General features: G+C 46.6%; 1 protein-coding gene across 6 annotated transcripts in view; it reads left to right on the forward strand.

The window, feature by feature from the left end:
• LOC144733390 (protein Hook homolog 3-like) overlaps positions 1-19,911 on the forward strand; it is an 81,836-nt gene that overhangs the window by 55,962 nt on the left and 5,963 nt on the right. The window contains exons 16-22 of one of the 6 annotated variants that reach the window (XM_078615292.1): positions 1,285-1,372; positions 4,761-4,795; positions 12,699-12,829; positions 13,556-13,656; positions 14,194-14,298; positions 15,667-15,732; positions 19,734-19,805. In XM_078615292.1, the coding sequence (XP_078471418.1) occupies positions 1,285-1,372; positions 4,761-4,795; positions 12,699-12,829; positions 13,556-13,656; positions 14,194-14,298; positions 15,667-15,732; positions 19,734-19,805 (598 nt within the window). Of the gene's footprint in view, positions 1-1,284; positions 1,373-2,141; positions 3,052-4,760; positions 4,796-12,698; positions 12,830-13,555; positions 13,657-14,193; positions 14,299-15,373; positions 15,628-15,666; positions 15,733-19,733; positions 19,806-19,911 lie in introns of those variants that run through there. The other 5 variants (XM_078615293.1, XM_078615296.1, XM_078615294.1 and 2 more) reach the window with 5 other exon arrangements.

The following is a 19,911-nucleotide window of genomic DNA, read 5'->3' on the forward strand; positions in this document are numbered from 1 at the left end:
CCCTTTCGTCATACTCGGGAGGTGATCAGTGTGATCCTGAACAGGGCTGCTCAATCTCTCGGGGGGTTGCCTAGTCCCATTGCTGCTTCTGTCCAGTGATAGATGACCCTGTGGCCTGAGCCGCCTGTGCGCAGGTCTTTGGCCACAGCTCCCAGTGTATCCACACCTGCTTCGTCACTATCCCATCGCCAGAGCATGTGAAGAATGATTTGTATAGTTGGTGGGTGATGTTATGAATTGCTCGTGACTTGGATTAGAGTGAGGGAGAGTTGCCCAACGTCAGCCTCACTCTCTCGTCTTGGCCCATCAAAGTCCATTGGCAAGACGAAGTCAAGATGACTGGAGACGAGGCCGGTTGCAGTGGATGACTAGAGGGTTCTTCAGTGCCTTGCCATCGCTCTGAGGGCCCCATAACACTCTGCTCTAGCTGCCTCCATGGCCATTGAAACAGTATGGTGATCTCTTCCACCCACTCCACTGGGAAAAGTCTTCGCATTTCCTCTTCTGAAATCTTGACTTCAAGCTTTCGTGACTGCAGGAATTCATATTCTTTGGGTCTTTAGGTAAAGCCACGTAGATAGAAAAAATAATAAAAATATCACGACGTTTCAATCACAACACAAGCAATCATCACCTGATGATGTTTGCTACGTGGCTTTCCCGAAAGACCCAAATAATATTTCCTTGTCTCACCAAGGGTTCCACACCCGTTGGCTACCCTCACCTGGTGTTGCCACTGCCGTGTGCGGGCAACTCCTGGGAGCCAGAGCTGAGAGCTGGGTACCAGTAGGCACTAGAGATGGCGAACCACTCGGAGTGTGACTATTCCCGCTTAAGAGGTGCTACCCCTACCGGACACACCCCATATACCCCAGGATATAAATAGTTTAGTTATGAAGATGACATCCATTATATATGCATGTTACTGTTTCCTGCATCAAAATTTACATGGATATCAATAAAACCAGCATCACCATTTTACTAACACCAGCATCATCAGTCGTTTTCAGCACCAGAATCAGTGCCACCACCGTAAATACAAACATCAAAAACACCATCAAAATTATCACAGAGCAGCGTACATGGAGACAAACACCATCAACACCATCAACACCATCATCAGCACTAACACTGCTACCATCAACACCAATGTCAACACTGCTAACGTGGACACCATTATGAACGAGCCATCAATAGTAACATCGCCACCAACCCCATCATCCCAATCATCATCACCATTGTACCATTGACGCCGTCATGGTGGTGGTGCGTGTGCCGGTGCAGGCTGCTGAACCAGCGCGTCCTGGAGCTCCAGGCTCAGCTGGAAGAGCTGCAGAAGACTCTGCAGGAGCAGGGAGCACGCGCCACAGACGTACGCACACCGGCTCGCTCGCTCTCGCACACACGCACACATGCATGCCTACACACGGTGCGTGCACCGTGTACAGGCATAATGTGAGCAAGCCAGCTCAGCTCAAAGGCCGCATTTGAACCCCTTTCATCGACACCGGTGTTATTTAGGTTTACATTTATTTACCCTTTATTTATAATTTCTCTTTTACGTTGCCAATTTAATTGTGTATTATTTGTTTAAGTTTTCTCAGTTCCAATTGTGTGGGATTACTTCTCTGGTTTTAATCTGTCAAGGTAGCGTTAGGTCAGTCACGGGTAACACGGTCGAAGGCGTTGGCTCTGTCACCACTTAAAGAGGGCCGAGTTAAGGCCTCCTCCTCCCCTTCGTGAATGTGTCCTGAAATGAGTGCCCGTCGCCTACCAATGCTGCCAAACATTTAACAACGTCTATCATTGGCTTGCCTCGTCAAAACCTCGTTCGTTAGTGACATGGCTTTGGCAAAAAATGAATGCTTAGTGCCATGCCTAACAGCTCAGTTTTAATTGCCTCCCCACGACTTTGTGAAGAGAACTAATGATCGCATATTAAGTCTCTTGAGCTTTATTTACTCCTCTGTCACGTGTAGCATGTTGCCACCTGTTTTATTTTAAGCCCGTAACAAGCACAGGATGAATGTTTGCCAAATCTTTCTATTAACAATGCTTTTTGTTTTTATTTTTTTTTATATTTTGTCTCTGTTTTTCTCTGCTTATGTCTCTCTGCCTCTTTCTTGTGCATGGACCGGCAGCCTATTGTGAGTATGAACGGACGCGTGTCCTATTCCCAGAGCCACCGTCACCCACTCGGGACACAGCAGCTGCAACAACAGCAACCACCACAACAGTGTTATTTAAGTTTCAGTCAGGGTCCAGTTTCTTACTATAATTTTCCTTTCCACGTTCACAGTGATTTTCTTTTTCAATTTTTAAGTACTTTTGGATCAAAATCTTTTGGTTGATTAATATTCCAGTTGTTTTTATTTATTAATTTCAAGTTAGTTAAAATTATTTATTCATAACTTAAATAACACTGCTTCATATGCCTTGGCCTTAACACATCATTTATGAAAGAGCTTTAAAACGAATGGTTTGTTGCAGTAACAACTCCTTGGCTCTAGTCTATTGCCCTTGCTGGAGATGGTGCTGGTGGATCATGCAGATGTAGTAGAGTTACCCACTCGATATTCACAAACTCGGAGAGCAAATCGTTAACAAGGTTTTCCCGCTCAAACTAACGGTCAGGGTCTCACAAGCTGTGAGAGCTGACCGTAAACAAGGTTTTCCCGCGTGACCAAACGGTCAGGGTCAGATAGGGTGAATTGGGATCGAAAAGCATATTGGGAACGACCAATCACAGGGTTCCACAAGGTGGCCGGGGATTGGACAACCCGGCCACGAACAAGTATAAAGCCAGAGCGCTGAGAGCTCTCGGGGGGGTTCGACTACACGAAGACCCAAGACGGCGGAAGAAGCCTAGGACCCTGGACCAAGCCCTCCAGCCCTTATCAGGTCCAGTCAGAGGACACTGAAAGAGCGGGATATTAAGTAGCCTGTAGGGTACGGGGGCTTGTACGTTCTGAGTGTAACGGGTGAGGGGACCGTATACCCCTCAGTGCATAGGGACTGTGTTAATAAGACGAATAAAAGTGTGTGCTACAAAAGACGTTGAAGAGTCCGTCTGTACAACACTACACAGAGATGAGAGCCTCGCGTGTTCCCAGACACACGGCCTCACACGCCCCCCACTCCCCCAGCCCCCCTCTCTCTCCTAGCACCCCATCCCCTCTTTCTCTCCTAGCCCCCCTCTCCCACCCCCTCCCTCTCTCTCATAGCCCCCCACTCCCCCAGCCCCTCCCTCTCTCTCCTAGCCCTCCACTCCCCCAGCCCCTCCCTCTCTCTCATAGCCCCCCACTCCCCCAGCCCCTCCCTCTCTCCTAGCCCCCCACTCCCCCAGCCCCTCCCTCTCTCTCCTAGCCCCCCACTCCCCCACCCCCTCCCTCTCTCTGCTAGCCCCCCACTCCCCCAGCCCCTCCCTCTCTCTCCTAGCCCCCCACTCCCCCAGCCCCTCCCTCTCTCTCATAGCCCCCCACTTCCCCAGCCCCTCCCTCTCTCTCATAGCCCCCCACTCCCCCAGCCCCTCCCTCTCTCTCCTAGCCCCCCACCCCCTCCCTCTCTCTCCTAGCCCCCCACTCCCCCAGCCCCTCCCTCTCTCTCCTAGCACCCCATCCCCTCTCTCTCTCTCCTAGCCCCCCCTCTCCCCCAGCCCCTCCCTCTCTCTCATAGCCCCCCACTCCCCCAGCCCCTCCCTCTCTCTCCTAGCCCCCCACTCCCCCAGCCCCTCCCTCTCTCTCCTAGCCCCCCACTCCCCCACCCCCTTCCTCTCTCTCATAGCCCCCCACTCCCCCAGCCCCTCCCTCTCTCTCCTAGCCCCCCACTCCCCCACCCCCTCCCTCTCTCTCATAGCCTCCCACTCTCCCAGCCCCTCCCTCTCTCTCCTAGCCCCCCACTCCCCCAGCCCCTCCCTCTCTCTCCTAGCCCCCCACTCCCCCACCCCCTCCCTCTCTCTCATAGCCCCCCACTCCCCCAGCCCCTCCCTCTCTCTCCTAGCCCCCCACTCCCCCACCCCCTCCCTCTCTCTCATAGCCCCCCACTCCCCCACCCCCTCCCTCTCTCTCATAGCCCCCCACTCCCCCAGCCCCTCCCTCTCTCTCATAGCCTCCCACTCTCCCAGCCCCTCCCTCTCTCTCCTAGCCCCCACTCCCCCAGCCCCTCCCTCTCTCTCCTAGCCCCCCACTCCCCCAGCCCCTCCCTAGCTAGGAGAGGGGGATCTGGGTGAGCGGGGGGCTCACCCAGACCCTCCTCTCCTAGCCCCCCCCCCAATCCCCCAGCCCCCCTCTCTCTCCTAGCCGCCCCCCACTCCCCCATCCTCCCCCTCTCTCTCCTTGTCCCCCACCAACTCCTCCAGCTTCTCATTCTATCCCCTCCACTCCCCCAACCCCTCCCTCTCCTAGCCCCCCCCCTCACCCCCTCTCTCTTAGCCCCCCCCCCCCACCTTCTCCAGCCCCTCTTCCTTGTCCCCCAATTCTTCCACCCCCTCTCGTAGATGCCCCCCACTCCTCTAGCTCCTACTCCTCTCCCCTAAGCCCCCCAATCCTCCAGTGCTTCCCAGCCATTTTTTATTGAAACTTTTATTGGAGAATGATCACTTCTGTAGCCACGGTGAGGAGGCTGCATTTGGGAATAAGGTTTCTGCAGTGATTGCTCATGATGTCACATTTTGTGGCCTGCTTGCTGCTTTGAGTTTCCTTTGACAAAATAACATTTGATTTGTTCGGCTTATTTAACTCTCTCTTTGCTTCTCACCACAGTCTATCGTCCTGACCAAGAAAGTTGAAGAACACTTGTGAGTCCTCAAATTTTTATCTCACCACTGTCACTGTTGTGATCCCTGTTTTTTTTTTATTAAATTCAAATTAACGAGAGCCCCCCATGTTAGCTTATGGAATTAAAGGGCATGACTTTGCCAAATTCCATGTGACAGATAACTATTCATCTTTAAAGTTTCTATTGCCTATATGCACTTCATCTCCTACCACCAGAATAGTGTCTCATAGGAGGTTGTATTTTATTTTATTTGTTTCCAGTAGCCTTCCTTCTGGCTTACTCTGAATTCCAGTTACTTGAGTCCGGGTTTGAGAGATGTTACTTGAATGTAATTGCTCTTAATATTTAGTGATAGGCCTAACAGTTACAGAATAACATTCTCACTGTTATATTTGGCCTTTTTTTATATGTATTCCCCCCGCGCTGTCGGTGTCATGCTCCGAGACAAATAATGCGTTGGGAAATCTCACCAAGCAGTGCAGCCCAGTGTGTCAGAGAATAGCTGCATTCTTTATACGACAGGGGACGCACTCTCCTCTACACACGCTGCCCATGTGAGTTCAGTGTTCCAAGTTTGTACGATGGATATTTTAATTACACTGTGTAACACAATTTTTGTTCCTGGGTAGGAAGTGTTTTGTCGTAATTGATTATGCCTAAAAAGTATGGAAAATGGGTATTATTACCCACATACTTTGCTTTTGTGACCAGGACAGTGATATATTTAAATTGATCTATTTTCAATGAGAAAACGGGCGAATTTGTGTCTTTTCGTTCACATAAGTCAGAAAAAAGCAATGTATGAATCAAAATTAACTTGTATTTATACTAAAGTAATACAAAAATTACTACAAAAGATTTAGAAGTGAGTAGATTTTCGAGATTTACGATTATACTGTAAGTCACTTTCTGTAACGATTATACTGTAAGTCTCCCATTATGTTCTCATTATACTGTCCTTGGTAGCGGCGTTCAAAGTCCAGTATATCCCGGTGGAAGCGCTCGCCTTGCTCCTCCAAGTACGCTCCCATGTTCTCCTTGAATTTATCAAGATGAGCATCAAGGATATGGATTTTGAGGGACATCCTGCAGCCCGTTGTGCCATAGTTCTTCACCAGAGTCTCAACCAGCTCCACATAGTTTTCGACCTTGTGATTGCCCAGGAAGCCCCGAACCATTGCGACAAAGCTGTTCCAAGCCGCTTTCTCCTTACTAGTGAGCTTCTTGGGGAATTCATTGCACTCCAGGATCTTCTTTATCTGTGATCCGACGAAGACACCGGCTTTGACCTTTGCCTCAGACAGCTTAGGGAAGAAGTCTTGAAGGTACTTGAAGGCTGCCGACTCCTTATCTACAGCTCTGACAAATTGTTTCATAAGGCCCAATTTGATGTGCAGTGGTGGCATCAGCACCTTCCGGGAGTCTACCAGTGGCTCCCACTTGACGTTGTTCCTCCCCACAGAGAACTCGGTCCGCTGTGGCCAGTCCCACCTGTGGTAGTGCGCCTTGGTGTCCCTGCTGTCCCAAAGGCAAAGATAGCAGGGAAACTTGGTGAAACCGCCTTGGAGACCCATCAGGAATGCCACCATTTTGAAGTCTCCGATGACCTCCCAGCCATACTAATCATACTTCAAGGCATCCAGCAAGGTCTTGATGCTGTTTTAATCCTCTTTAAAGTGCACCGAGTGAGCCAGGGGAAGAGACGGGTACTTGTTACCATTATGGAGCAGCATGGCGTTGAGCCTCCTGGATAAGCTGTCAATGAAGAGGCGCATGGCAGTGTAGCACCAGGGCGATGGATGAAGGAAGGTCTGGATATGTAATGGCAGGTGCATTCTTGCCAGTCCGACATTTGGAAGGGTCCACCATGCAGAAGTAGCAGTTGCTTGAGTGGTCAGTGGGTTCCCGCCAAATTATTGAGATAGCGAACTTCATGGCTCTCTTTTCCCCTTTGTACCATTCTACAAAAATACATTTATTTCACCTATGACTAAATGTGTAAGAGATTCTCGCAAAAATTGTCATATATTCATTCATATATTTATATGAATGTATATATATACTTTTTTTTACTTTTATTATTTAAATGTTTTTAACATTTTATAACATAAAATTCCGAGCATCAATTGTCCATCTTACCTTCCAGAGTTTTTTTGCATTGCTCGCCGGTGAAATGAGGTGTCCAGGGTTTGTCTTAATCTCCGACAAACCCTGGGCACTTTTTGTCTTGATAAATTGGCCGCAGACATAGCAAAATGCGTCTGCTGGATGCTTGCAGCCTCTTGATGCCATCTCAGAAAAATGCAGATATGTATCCACTTAGTCAGTTGGAACTAAACTGAACTGGTGGGCTTAAGGCCCCTGTATATATACTACTATTTATATTACTGGAAAGTTCTAGAATGTTCTAGAAGTTACTCCAAGTTTACTCAGCACTGCATCTATCTGGAATGTTCTGGAAAATAGGTACATTTCAAAATATCACTCTCCTGGTCACAAAAGCAAAGTTTGTGGGGAATAATAGCCGTTTTATGTATTTTTGAGGCATAACCCAGGCATGTCCAAAGTCCGGCCCGCGGGCAGATTTCATACGGCCCGCAGCTTCGGTCTTATAATGTGTTATTTATGGCTCGCTAGCTCTGTCAGAATAAATAAATTCCTCTTTCCGCCACACGGTGGCAGCACCATTCTAATGCTCTCTAATTTTGCATCCGTGCCGCGAACCCTTCTCGAATCATTTCTGCCATGGCGACTGCAAAAAAAAAGAGAAAAGTTGACAGTGAGGGCCGCCGCTTTCAGGAGCGGTGGGAATTACAATACTTCTTCACTGGAAATCGAGGAAATTGTGTTTGTCTAATTTGTAAAGAGACGGATACCTTGTTTAAGGATTTCAACGTAAAGAGACACTACGAGACTAAACATGCTACAACATACGACAAGCTAACAGGGAGTGACCGCGCTGAAAAAGTAAAGCAACTTCAAGCTGCTCTGGCATCGCAACAGCGATTCTTCACGCCGGCCTGTGAGTCAAAGGAAAACATCACCAAAGCCAGCTACGAAGTGACCATATTAATAGCTAAACATGGCTAACCTTTTACTGAAGGTGCGTTTATCAAAAACTGTGTCATTAAAATGGTGGAGAACATTTGCCCCGAGAAGAAGCAAGAATTTATGAATGTTTACCTGGCACGCAACACTGTGGCACGGAGAGTTGAGGACATATCGTCAGATATTCCGAGACAACTGGGGGACAGGGGAGTGGCTTTTGACTATTTCTCATTAGCCTGCGATGAAAGCACCGATGCATCTGACACTGCACAACTACTTATTTTTAAGAGGAGTTTATGACAACATGAACGTGACAGAGGAGCTGCTTGACCTCAAAAGCCTTAAAGGGCAAACCAGAGGAACAGATGTATTCGTTTCTGTTTGTGAAGCTGTTGATGATATGAAACTACCATGGAGTAAAGTTTCTGGGATCATTATCGATGGTGCACCTGCCATGGCTGGTGAGCGAAGTGGATTGTCCACATTGATCTGAAATAAAGTCAGCGAAGAAGCAGGTAACGATATTAAACTTCACTGTATCATTCACCAGCAGGCTCTCTTGCGCCAAACATCTCAAATTTGACGATGATATGAAACCAGTGGCAAAGGCAATCAATTCTATTCGCTCTAAAGCTCTATACCACCGACAGTTTCAGCAGTTCTTGCGTGACATCCAGGCTGAATACGGTGACATAATATATCAACGATGTGAGGTCGCTAAGTCGGGGGTCCACACTGCAGCGATTTTTCTCTCTCAAAGAGGAAATTGGACATTTTTTGGGTGAGAAGGGACAACCAATGGAAGAACTGTCCGATCCTGTATGGCTGGTAAATCTGGCTTTTTTTGGTTGCCATAACGAAGCATCTGAATGCGCTGAATGTTAATCTTCAAGGGAAAGATGCAGTGGTGAGCCAGCTATATGCTCACACCAAGGCCTTTGGAACCCAACTGCAACTTTTCCAAAGACACTTGTCCCAAACAGAGCCCTGCACCGCGCACTTCCCAGCTTTGAAAGAGGTAATTGACAGTTTCTCACAGGACAAGATCGGAGCGCAAATGAAGAGTTATGCAACAGCTATCGCATCTCTTTCTGTGGAATTTAACAAACGCTTTCGGGACTTTGCAGTTATTGAAAAGGACATGTTGCTTTTCTCTTCTCTCTTCTCCATGGACCCTGATGATGCTCCTCCACTGCTGCATCTGGAGCTCATTGAGCTGCAGTTTGACGATGAGTGCCGCGGGAAACACCAGCAGTGTTCTCTTGTTGACTTTTACCGGCAGCTGGACAAAAGCAGGTTTCCAGAAATGCGGTCATTCGCTAAGAAAATTATGTGGTTATTCGGCTCTACATATTTGTGTGAGCAAACATTCTCAGTCATGAACTTAAATAAGAACCGATTTAGGTCAAGGATGAATGACTCCAAATTGTGTGGCATTTTATGCATCTCAACCACTGCCCTCAAGCCTGACCTGGTCTCTTTACTGAAATCTAGATCTCAGTATCACCCTTCTCATTAGTGTCAGCAAGTTATCTGTTCCTTGATCAATCTGAAATTGAGTGTTTTGAACGGTAACATCTGTCACTATTAACAGTGAAAAGCCTAAAGCACACTAATGCACTTGGACTTATGGCACTTGTTTTTATTAAACTCTTGAATGAGATTTGGTTATAACTGTTGATGTTATGTACCTGTAGATGTGACACAAACTCCTGCTTTCTGAAAGATCTTGTAAAAGACAAAATTCACTTGTTTTAAAGTTTAATGATAACAGACCACTTTGCATTACTTATAACTCTTGTTTAAAATGCTCATGAGGCAAATATATTTAACTCATGGAAATTTAAAGTATTCTATACAGTTTGTTCAATGTTATCTGACTGAATGAAAGGCAGAATTGTGTATTTAGAGTTGTTCACGTCTGCCTGAGCGGCTTATATTTGGTTACATTGTCATTTGAAAAATAAAGGTAATTGTGACAATGATAATTGTTTTATAACAGTGTGTTTTCACGTAACTTTTGTGGTAAAAATGTCGGAAGGGACTATTGGCCCCCGGGCATCTTCACTTTCTCAAATTTGGCCCTCTTTGCAAAAAGTTTGGACACCCCTGACATAACCAATTAGGAAATAACACTTACTACCCAGGAACAAAAAAAAATTGTTACACAGTGTTATCAGAGCTGGAATTTTGCATTTGTTGGTGCCACCAGGCTGAGACCACAAGTGATTGGACCGGAGGACCCGGCCTAACCAAGGCTAGTTCAATCCCACGTTACAGCTCGGATCCTTGGTGGAATACGCTCAGCGCTCTGATCTCTGAGGCACCCAGCCACCTCAGAAATTGGTTTAAATTTATACATTCCATGCAATCGCTATAAAGCTTACCAAGATACTGATAATAAATAATTTGGCATGCATCGTGAACATGATCATCTATTTTGATTGATGAATCGGAGAATCGTTGCAAGCCTATGGTACATCGCAATGAATTGTTGCAAGCCTATGGAATGCTATCGCCAATAAACCGCAACTTGGATCACTACCTGTGAGATCTTCACTCAAAACTGCTCTAGAGGAGTTGTACACCCGTAGCTGCCACTGCTATTCAGATGGCCTGAAATCAAATGTATCATTCCGGATGACTGCTGCAAAGTATGATCTTGAGTTTTTATTATAGTGTGCTGATCTTTAAAGGTGTATTGAAAATTTTTGATACTGATACTCCTGCTGTTATGGAGTGACTCATGCAGCCAGCTATGGCTGCAAAGTTTGGTCGTACATGTCATGTATATCGTTTATTGTTAAATTTGAATCACAGTTCCTATGATCACTGTTACATTGTTTTTATATCTTTATTTGGTGATTTTGAAAACGTTTTGGTTTAGCCATGTTTGTTGTAGTACAGAGTTAGCCTGATAACTTTAATCTAAATTGTCTTATGGTTGTTATTGTTTGACTTGCATCCCACTGGCATTTTTGCAACACAGCGTTGAAATACGGTGTTTTTTCTGGAAGACTTTTGCTGTTTTTTCCTGGATTTTTTTGTTGCGTCTAGTCACTTTAAGATGTTTCTTGTTCATGTTTTTGTTTGTTGCGATTGCACCCGAGTCAAGAGCCGCATGGCTCACAGGGATAGTCCTAATAAATGAAACTGAAAAACATGCACTGCAAGGGCAAGATGGCATGAATTTACGAAGCAAGGTTTGACCGCGAGTCATGACGATTGAATGCGGAGGTTGAGAATCGATACCTTAAATTTCGATTTAAAGCTTTCGTGACTGCAGGGATTCATCTTCTTGGTTCTTTCGGTAAAGTCACGTAGAAGGGAAGTAATAAAATAATAAAAATAAAACACAATAAAATAATTCTCACGACGTTTCGGCTACAACGCAAGCAGCCGTCTTCAGGTGAAGAATGAGACACTGCCAAGCTAGGAGCTTATATATAAGCTGAGTTGGAGGTGTAAGAAGAGCGCCTTAACAGAAGAATGTGCATATCAAGAGGAATTCAGCATATTCATGGGAAATGCGTAGGAGGTGGGCGGGGGGGTTTCAAAGTCATATTATGTCCATGCATTATGCAGGATCAGCAGCACCAAAGGGAAGGGGCAGGGGGTAGCATTAACAAAGGGAGGGAATGTTAATAGTATGTAGAAGCAATGAAACATGTGAATGGGAGAACGGTGGCAGGAGACCTGCAGCGGAGCAAATAATGCATTCCCTGTGGAGAACACAAGATACACAGTTAATGCCAGTGAGTGGACTGCGGTCTGAAAGTCACCGTAAACGTGAACAACAATCAGTTAAGATCCGAAATGGTTTATTACGTCCTTCCAATGATTGCTGAGCCAGAATCCATCTTCTCGGTTGAAATTGTCTCTGTGTTTGTATATGTGGATCGCCTCATGAACGAATCTCTCATGGTAGCCAGATGGCTTGCAGAGAACCTCTGTCTTGGAGAAGTCAATGTCATGTGAGCCCACTGAATTGTAACAGTGATCTGCCACGGCTGAGGTGTTTGTCCTACCGTGTTTCAGGTCTGCTTTATGTTCACGGATGCGGTCCGAGACATGTCGTTTGGTTTCTCCAATGTAACTGCTACCACAGAGGCAACTTAGTTTGTAGACGCCAGGGTACTGTATGTCTGGAACCACGTCTTTTACAGACGGGACCAGATCACGGATTTTATGTACTGTGTTGAATCCGACCTGAATCTTGTGTTTAATCATGATTTTGGAGAGCTTTTTTTTTTTTGTGACCCCAGCAATGTAGGGTAAGGTGATGGTTTTGAAAGGCTCATCAACAGGATCCTTCTTGATGGTTGGAGTGATGGCTTTTCGGATTGTGTAGTCGGAGTAACCATTAGCCTTAAGAGCTTGGCGTACGTGTTTGAGTTCACTGGCAATGTGTTCCTGGTCGGAGATGCATTGGGCTCTATGGTATAGAGTCTTGATTAGGGAGTTCTTCTGGGATGGGTGGTGGTGGGAATCCGGTTTTAGGTAGGCATCCGTATGGGTGGCTTTCCTGTAGACAGAATGGCTCATTGAACCATCAGGTCTCCTTTTAATTAGGACATCCAAAAAGGGTAGCTTGCCATCTTTTTCGACTTCCATGGTGAATCTGATGGCTGGGTGTATAGAATTGATGTGGTCGAGAAATTGGTCTAGAGCAGGCCGGCCATGTGGCCAGATGACAAAAGTGTCATCTACGTACCTCTTCCATACATTATTTTATTACTTCCCTTCTACGTGACTTTACCGAAAGAACCAAGAAGATGAATCGATACCTTGCGACAAAGGATGGCCCGATGTGTGGACATGTTGTCTGTCATCTCCTCTCGAGTTGGTGTCATGTCTGGTCTTGCTTGTCCCAGGGAGAAACTGGCAGAGGAGAGTTCGGAGCTCAAGATGCAGCGAGCGCTCATTGAGGGACTGCAGCCACAGGCGAACCCTGCGTGTAGGAGTCTCCCTCGCACGCCACACAGCGGAGTCTTGCACCACAGTGGTAACACAGGCCGGTGTGCCAGCCCTTTGAAGGGGTGTGCCCATTGCATGCAAAACATCATCGTGCTTGAGACACCCATCCGCAGGGGTCAAAGAATTCGGCGTCTGTTTTTGTAATTTAGAGTTCTTGATGTGAACCTACTTCTCAGGAATGCAGATCCGAGAGTGGTAAGTGGTTGACATTAAACCGATATATTGCAATGAGGTGGGGAGAGGTGGGTCATGAGTTGTCGACTTTAGCAGTGTAGGGTATAAAAGGCAATGCTTGTGTGACCAGTCGGGAAGGAACTTGATTGTCATAGCGGGAATGGTGAGAGGTGTGTGATGAGAGGTCATTAATTACATGGCCAAACCCAACGTCGATTATAAATTAGGTTTTGATTGCATTCGGAACCACTCCCGATGTGAAAACATTACTCAATATTATATGGCCCCTTGCTCTTTTATGTCATGGGGGTTGTTTGTCCATACTTTATTGACATGATCTTTGCGGGATTACGAAAGCGGGGCCCCAGAACTGGTTCAGATATCCTTTGCCACTGATGTCAGCTGTGGCCAGTAATCAAACCTGGGTTGGCAGGACAGTGCCACCATTCCCCACTGCTGCATACATAAGTGACGTGGGCCGAGTAGCCTGGCGGTCAGTCGTATGGGTCTCTCCCCGTCGTCGTTTCTCCCATCCTCAGTGTGCCCCTCGTCGTCTGCTGCCGTCCATTGCCCCCTGTAGCCCCGAGCGTGGAGGAGCTGCAGGCCGCACTGGAGCAGAAGGAAAGGGACATGCGTGCAATGGAGGAGCGCTACAAGCGATACCTGGACAAGGCCAAGAGTGTGAGCCTCGTCCTGGCACCGTCTCGCATCACAACTCAACCCTGGACACTTTGTGACTCCTTCCACCGTCTGACAGTGAACCACAAAGCCTTTTTTTCGTCTTTTGGCCTGTACTGTACGTCACAGTTGCAGGGAAATCATCTTATACTTTTATGAAATATCCATTTTAGCTGAGAAGAGATGATTATTTGCCTTGATAAAATAATAATTTAAAAGGTTTTGGACAATTTTTTTTATTTTCAATATTTTTACCCAGTTTAAAATCCAAATTTAAAGGTTTTACATGGGATTTCCCCCACTTTTTTGTATCACTATGAGACTCGCTTTTTTCTTGTGTTGCGTTAACTTTTCACGTGGTTTTCAATGACATTTTTAAAATATCACTCCACACATTCAACGCATATATCCTATACATCTGCACACGTGTTATGAATCAGACATTGCAGATGAAGCATGAGTGGTGGTCGGCTGCATTGGCTTGCTTATTTGTGTCCTTGGTAAATGCCTGTGACTGACCTCTTGACCCCTGGCCTTCAGGTCATCAAGACCCTTGACCCTAAGCAGAGCCCGATGACAACCACTGAATTACAAGCCCTTCGCAGCCAACTCCGCCAGAAGGACAACCTGGTTCACTCCCTGGAGGTACGACCGCCGCGAGCTAGGACAAGGTTATTCACCCTTGCGTCTATCAAGCAAATTCCAGCCCAATCTGCGAACGAGATTATTATTTCGCAGTTAAACTTACACTCCTTGGTAAAACTGCACTTGCACGAGCAACCTGAAGCCTCTGTCACCTGGTGACATTTGACCTCATCGACTGTACCCAATGAATTGAAAGCTGCATTGGCATTGCATCCGAGTCACCATTGGCCTTCTAAGCCTTTGTTCCCCACCTCCGCCATCTGATCACTTGCGACAAATTTCCCAAATCCTTGCTGTGGTTGACCCACCGACAAGCAAATTAGATTTCTTGTATTGCAGAGTTGTCAATAAAAAGCTTGCTTCGTCCACAGGATGTGTTGCCACTGGTTTGTATTAGAACTAATGATGCCCTCTAGTGCTGGTTTCATAGCAGTCCGTTTTTTGTATTCATTGTTTAATCTTTGTTAAATGTCAGGTCTTACATGGGTCATCATTAGTAGGGCTATCTGGAGGGGGTAGGTGGGAGGATATGGGCCAATTTTCCTGGGGCCTCAACATGAGGCACCAAAACAGGCCTGTTTTTTATCGTCGCTGATCAATTAGGAGTTACCGAAAGAACCAAGGAGATGAATCCCTGCAGTGACGAAAGCTTTAAATCGAAATTCAATTAGGAGTCCCCATGTGGCGGTCTGCCTGAGGCCTCTAGAAACATCTGGGCAGCCTTGATCATCAGCACCATAGGTGTCTGGTTTAATCCGGGCCGAATGAGGCCCGCCTCCCCTAAGTGCGATGAATATTGTGTCAGTGCTGTGACTGACTGACAAACAAGGTGGCTTCTCTGGGCAGCCTTGATCATCAGCTCTCGCACCATTAGTGGGTAGGTTCTGCGATCACATGTTAATTATCAAAGCCTCGTTTTCATGGCTGACTGTACGTGCTGTGATAAATGCTTTAAAGAGGGTGACATCTGTAGTACATCAGGTAGATTTCTGACGAGATATCTGTAAAGAAAAGTGGGCATTTCCTCCCTGTGTATGCCATGAGCCTTCTCAGGGGGTCTGGATGTTTCCCACAGGAGAAAGTTCTTCACAATGGATGTTCCAATCAGGACTCCCCTAGAGGAGAGTCTGGAGATTTGGCAAGGCTTTCCTGCATAGACATTATAAATACACCTCAATGGGTTTTTCACACCTTTTGTCATTTTTAAATTGTAATTGGTCATGACAAATGTACTCAATAAACTTGAAAATAAAACATGAAAATACGAACATGATGGACGTGAAAAGCCGCGATTCCGACTCGACTGAATAAATATCCCATCTGAAATTTTCCCACTGTCGTGTTGTTACAATGTTTTCACATCTTCAGGACTCTAAACAAGACAGAGACAAATTACTTCTGGTTGTTACGTACCATCCAAAGAGTAAGGGGACGGTAGGTTGATAAGAATGCCAGAGTCCGCCAAGCACCTGCTTGGATGAACGTCTTGCTTCGCAATGAGGAGTGTGACTGCCTCTTGATTGGGTGGCGTGGAGCTTAAGGGGGGTCCCCTACACAGCCCCATGCACGGATGATTTGATCAACTGGGAATAATTGTGATTTCTCAATCGCTTTGTGTGCTGATCAGACGTTAATTTTGAAATTAATGCATTTGATTGGAATACATCTATTAATCTGGACGGCACAATTGTATAACGGGAATCAATAATGGCTAATGTAATTTAGGATTGTTTTGGCTTTGATTTTTCAAAGCCAAAACAAGTCAAGTCCATTAAGGTCAACACGTTTTTTTTTCGTGACATAACATCCATAAGCCTCACGTGTTTTGCTTGTAGCGTGAATAAATTTATACTTTTGCTCAAATGAACATAAGCTTTTCCTAAGAGGTTAAAATCCCCACTAGGTGGTGCTTGTTAGCTGTCCTGGAGGGATGGTGGTGATGTGGGTCATGATGAGGCAGAGCCAACGTTGACCAGGATTTGAATTCACAACTTCACGACTGAGCCTTGCCACTCTACCTTGGCTGGATATGAACCATGAGGGCAATGGAACAAAACGTTCAAATTGTTGCGTGGCATACGAGTCTGCACAAATACGTTGAATCAAAAGCGGAAGAATAACAAGGGGTGGATGAGGACCAATGTGGAATTGTTGTTTCGAGGAGTGCGGTAGTCTAAAGGCAAACAAATGCTTGAGAAGGGCGGAGGACAGGAAGGATGGGGAACCGTAGCTGCCAATCTCCTACTAAGAGTTGGTGTCATTGATTAAAGGACTTTAATCAATGACAACGAGGAGGGAATTCGGCAGTAGGGACAGCAGAGGAGGAGTGGCAACCAACTGAGTCTGAGTGGGGAGTAACTGGGATGGCTTCACCGGCCGCGGCCTCTGGAGTTGAGGGGATGGCGACAAGACTAGAGCAAAATGAGGGTAGAGGCAGGCGATGGCGTGTCCATGATGCAGTCTCGTGATGAATGCGTTCTTGTAATTAATCCACAATTGGAAAGAGGGTCAGTGAAGGAAATCTAGGATTGGAGTGATGTGGTCACATTTGTGGGTACAGATGAAACCTTTGGTGGCAGGAGTTTTGATAATCTGCCGTTTTGTGATGAGGAATTTAATTAGGATGTAGAAGTAAGAGTTGAGTAGTATATTGTCAAAAACAAATGCATTGAGGTCTTTGCAGTAGGACTCGCACAGTTCAGGAGATGTGGTGTCACAGGTGGTAGGACAGTGGCATTTCATGAGGGCGCACCGGCTGTGGCATGGATATCTTTCCAGAATAAAATAATACAGCACTCCGATGCCTTCTGTAGGCCAATGATGTGTTACTACATCCTCCACTCAATCAAGATTGAGCCGAAAATGGAGTGTATCATAGGGATATCCCAACATATGTAGTTCTGTGTACCGCTAGTGTCGCTATTGAGTGTGATATTGTTTTCGACGCGTGAATAATTCCGCAGCAGCTGCCACCACATTAAGATTTAAGCTAAAATAGGTTTTGGCTCTTAGCCAAAACTGCCACCAGGCAATGATCAGCACAGAGAGAGGTGCCTCTTTCCAAGAGTTAACAACTTCTTTGCAAATTTGTTTTGATATTTTATTTTAAGATAGGAAAAGGGGCATTCAGGGATGTTTAACATTGCACGATAATTAAAGTAATAAATGGGCTTGGGAAGAACACGTTGAGAAAAGGGATGGTGGCTCGTGGTCGAGACGGAGTGGCAGCCAAAAGAGGGAACTCACCAGAGGGGACGTCCACAGACGTTGATCGATGTGTTTGAGCAACTTGTGCAACATAGTAGAGATGTGCGAGTGCCATGGATGGATTAGAGAGGGAGGGGCGTGGAGACCAGTGGCCTTGATTGGGGGACTGCCAATTAAAATGCCTGAGAAGCACTGGTTGGAGATCCTGCAGAGTTGAGAGGTACAAGAGAGGTCAGAATCAATGATAGCACCAACGTTAAACACTTTGTTGATTTTAAATAAATTTTTGCTGAGGTTGGAGGTTCGAATCTGGCACGCCATACAAGTAAAAACTGCGGATGTATTAACTCTAAAATAGTGGACGTTAAAGATCCTTTGAGGTTTATTCTTCTCTTTGTGTCAGTCCCCTAAAGTCGAATGTCCTGCGTGACTAGGACATTTCGGCACTCGCAGGTCGCCTGCTGCGAGACCTTGCACACTGCAGGGGGCCTTCCTTGAGCAGTGGGCAGTGCAGGAGGCGTCACGCAGGCTGCCTCTCGCCACCATAGTCGCAGCAGCAGCTGGCAGCGCTGGTTATGTGGAGCACCGCCACGTGGCGAGGGTAAACTGAACTGGTCTTAGGCCTCCCTTGGCCTCAAATGAGTACCTGTTGCGGTGTGTAAACATCGCCACTGGGGAGACGAAAGCGGTCGGGCGTGGTACTGGCCACCCACCCCTTTGTGTACTGTGATGGCCTTCATTGGTGTTCCCTAACAGCACTTGCCCCAAAAGTCTGTTAAGGCTATTGGGGGGACATTTGTCTTTGTTGTTCAGTGCCTGTGCTGTTCTAAGACGGTGTCTGATGTATTAGCTGTTGAAGTTTGTGGGTTTGAAGCAGCTTGTGATGAGCGCAGGGTATCAGAATGGGAATATTTATTTATACTGGAGAAATCCGAAGCGCTATAAAGCTCTTTTTCATAGGTGTCCGGTAGGGGCAGGTCAGAATGTATATTTTCCTTGCGTGGGCTGATAGTTCCCAGACGCGGCAGGCGCACGCTACGTTGGAGCAGCTTAGGGTGAATGCTGAGGTCTTGGTTGTGGCTGTGCGCAGTCCACATGTTGAGTTTACAAACTTGCGGATTATGTTGTTTCGGGAAGCTGACTTTTCCTTTAGTCTTCTCGATGTGGCTCTTGAAGGAGAGCGTGCGGTCCAAGGGTCACTCCAAGGTAGACTGTGCTGGTGAAGTGAGTGATGGGAACGCCAGTCCAGGTGATCTTGAGTATTTTGTTGGCATCACGGTTGCGTAGATGAAAGAGACCGACCTGTGTCCTGCTTGGGTTTGGGCCGAGCTGGTTGGATGTTTAGTTTCCAGTGAGTGGCAAGTGCATCTGTGCTCAATTTAGGTGAAGTCTGAAGTTGAGCACAACCTGACAGCTGCATTTGCGAGGATGACTGGATACTAAGATGTTAATGGCAGAAGAGTATGCCATTGTGTGCCGGTGTCACAGTTCAAATTTGAACAACTTCTTGCAAATTAATCAAGAAATATGTTAAAACCATCGGCCCCCGACTACAAAAATTTAACAGTACCCTCCTGAGAGGGTTTAGACTTAGTGAGGCTTTCCTGGGTAAACTAGTGTACTAATCAGAGTGTACTAATGTCAGACTAGAGCAGGGGTCAGCAACCAAAACAACAAGAAGAGCCATTTCTTTCTAATTTGGTAATAAAACCTCAATCTTTCAGGAGCCGCAATGCGTGTGAATACAAGACGGTGGTCCTTAATCAATAATGTCACGAAACAAACCTTAATGAGCCACATGCAGCTCCGGAGCCGCAGGTTGCCAACCCGTGCCCATAGTGAGCTGGACTCCCATGGTGAACTGGACTCCCATGGTGAACTGGACTTCCATTGTAAACTGGACTTCCATGGTAAACTGGACTCCCATGGTAAACTGGACTCCCATGATGAACTGGACGTCCATGGTAAACTGGACTTCCATGGTAAACTGGACTTTCATGGTAAACTGGACTCCCATGATGAACTGGATTTCTATGGTCAGGGATCGGCAACCAAAATAGCGAGAAGAGACATTTTTTGCGAATTTCAAGAGCCACACTGCTGTCCTGAAAGAGCCGCATGCGGCTCCGGAGCTGCAGGTTATGGACCGTTGGACTAGAGCGTGTTAGTGCTGGAATGTGGATTATCATCAATGTTTAGTGTCTGTGTGTGATTGGACGTTCTTGCAGCGCGAGTGCGAAAAGACACGGCAGCTGCGGGAGCAGGAGGAGAAGCTCATTGTCAGCGCTTGGTACAATATGGTGAGTGATGATTACTCCCCCACTCACTCGCAGCACACATGACGTTCTTTTGCCTGTGATCCGTGTTGTGTGAAATCGGTTCATGTAAACCCTGTAGCCACTAGAG

Source organism: Lampetra planeri, chromosome 46 (genome assembly GCF_965212315.1).
Source record: "Lampetra planeri chromosome 46, kcLamPlan1.2.h2, whole genome shotgun sequence".
Taxonomy (NCBI): Eukaryota; Metazoa; Chordata; class Hyperoartia; order Petromyzontiformes; family Petromyzontidae; genus Lampetra; species Lampetra planeri.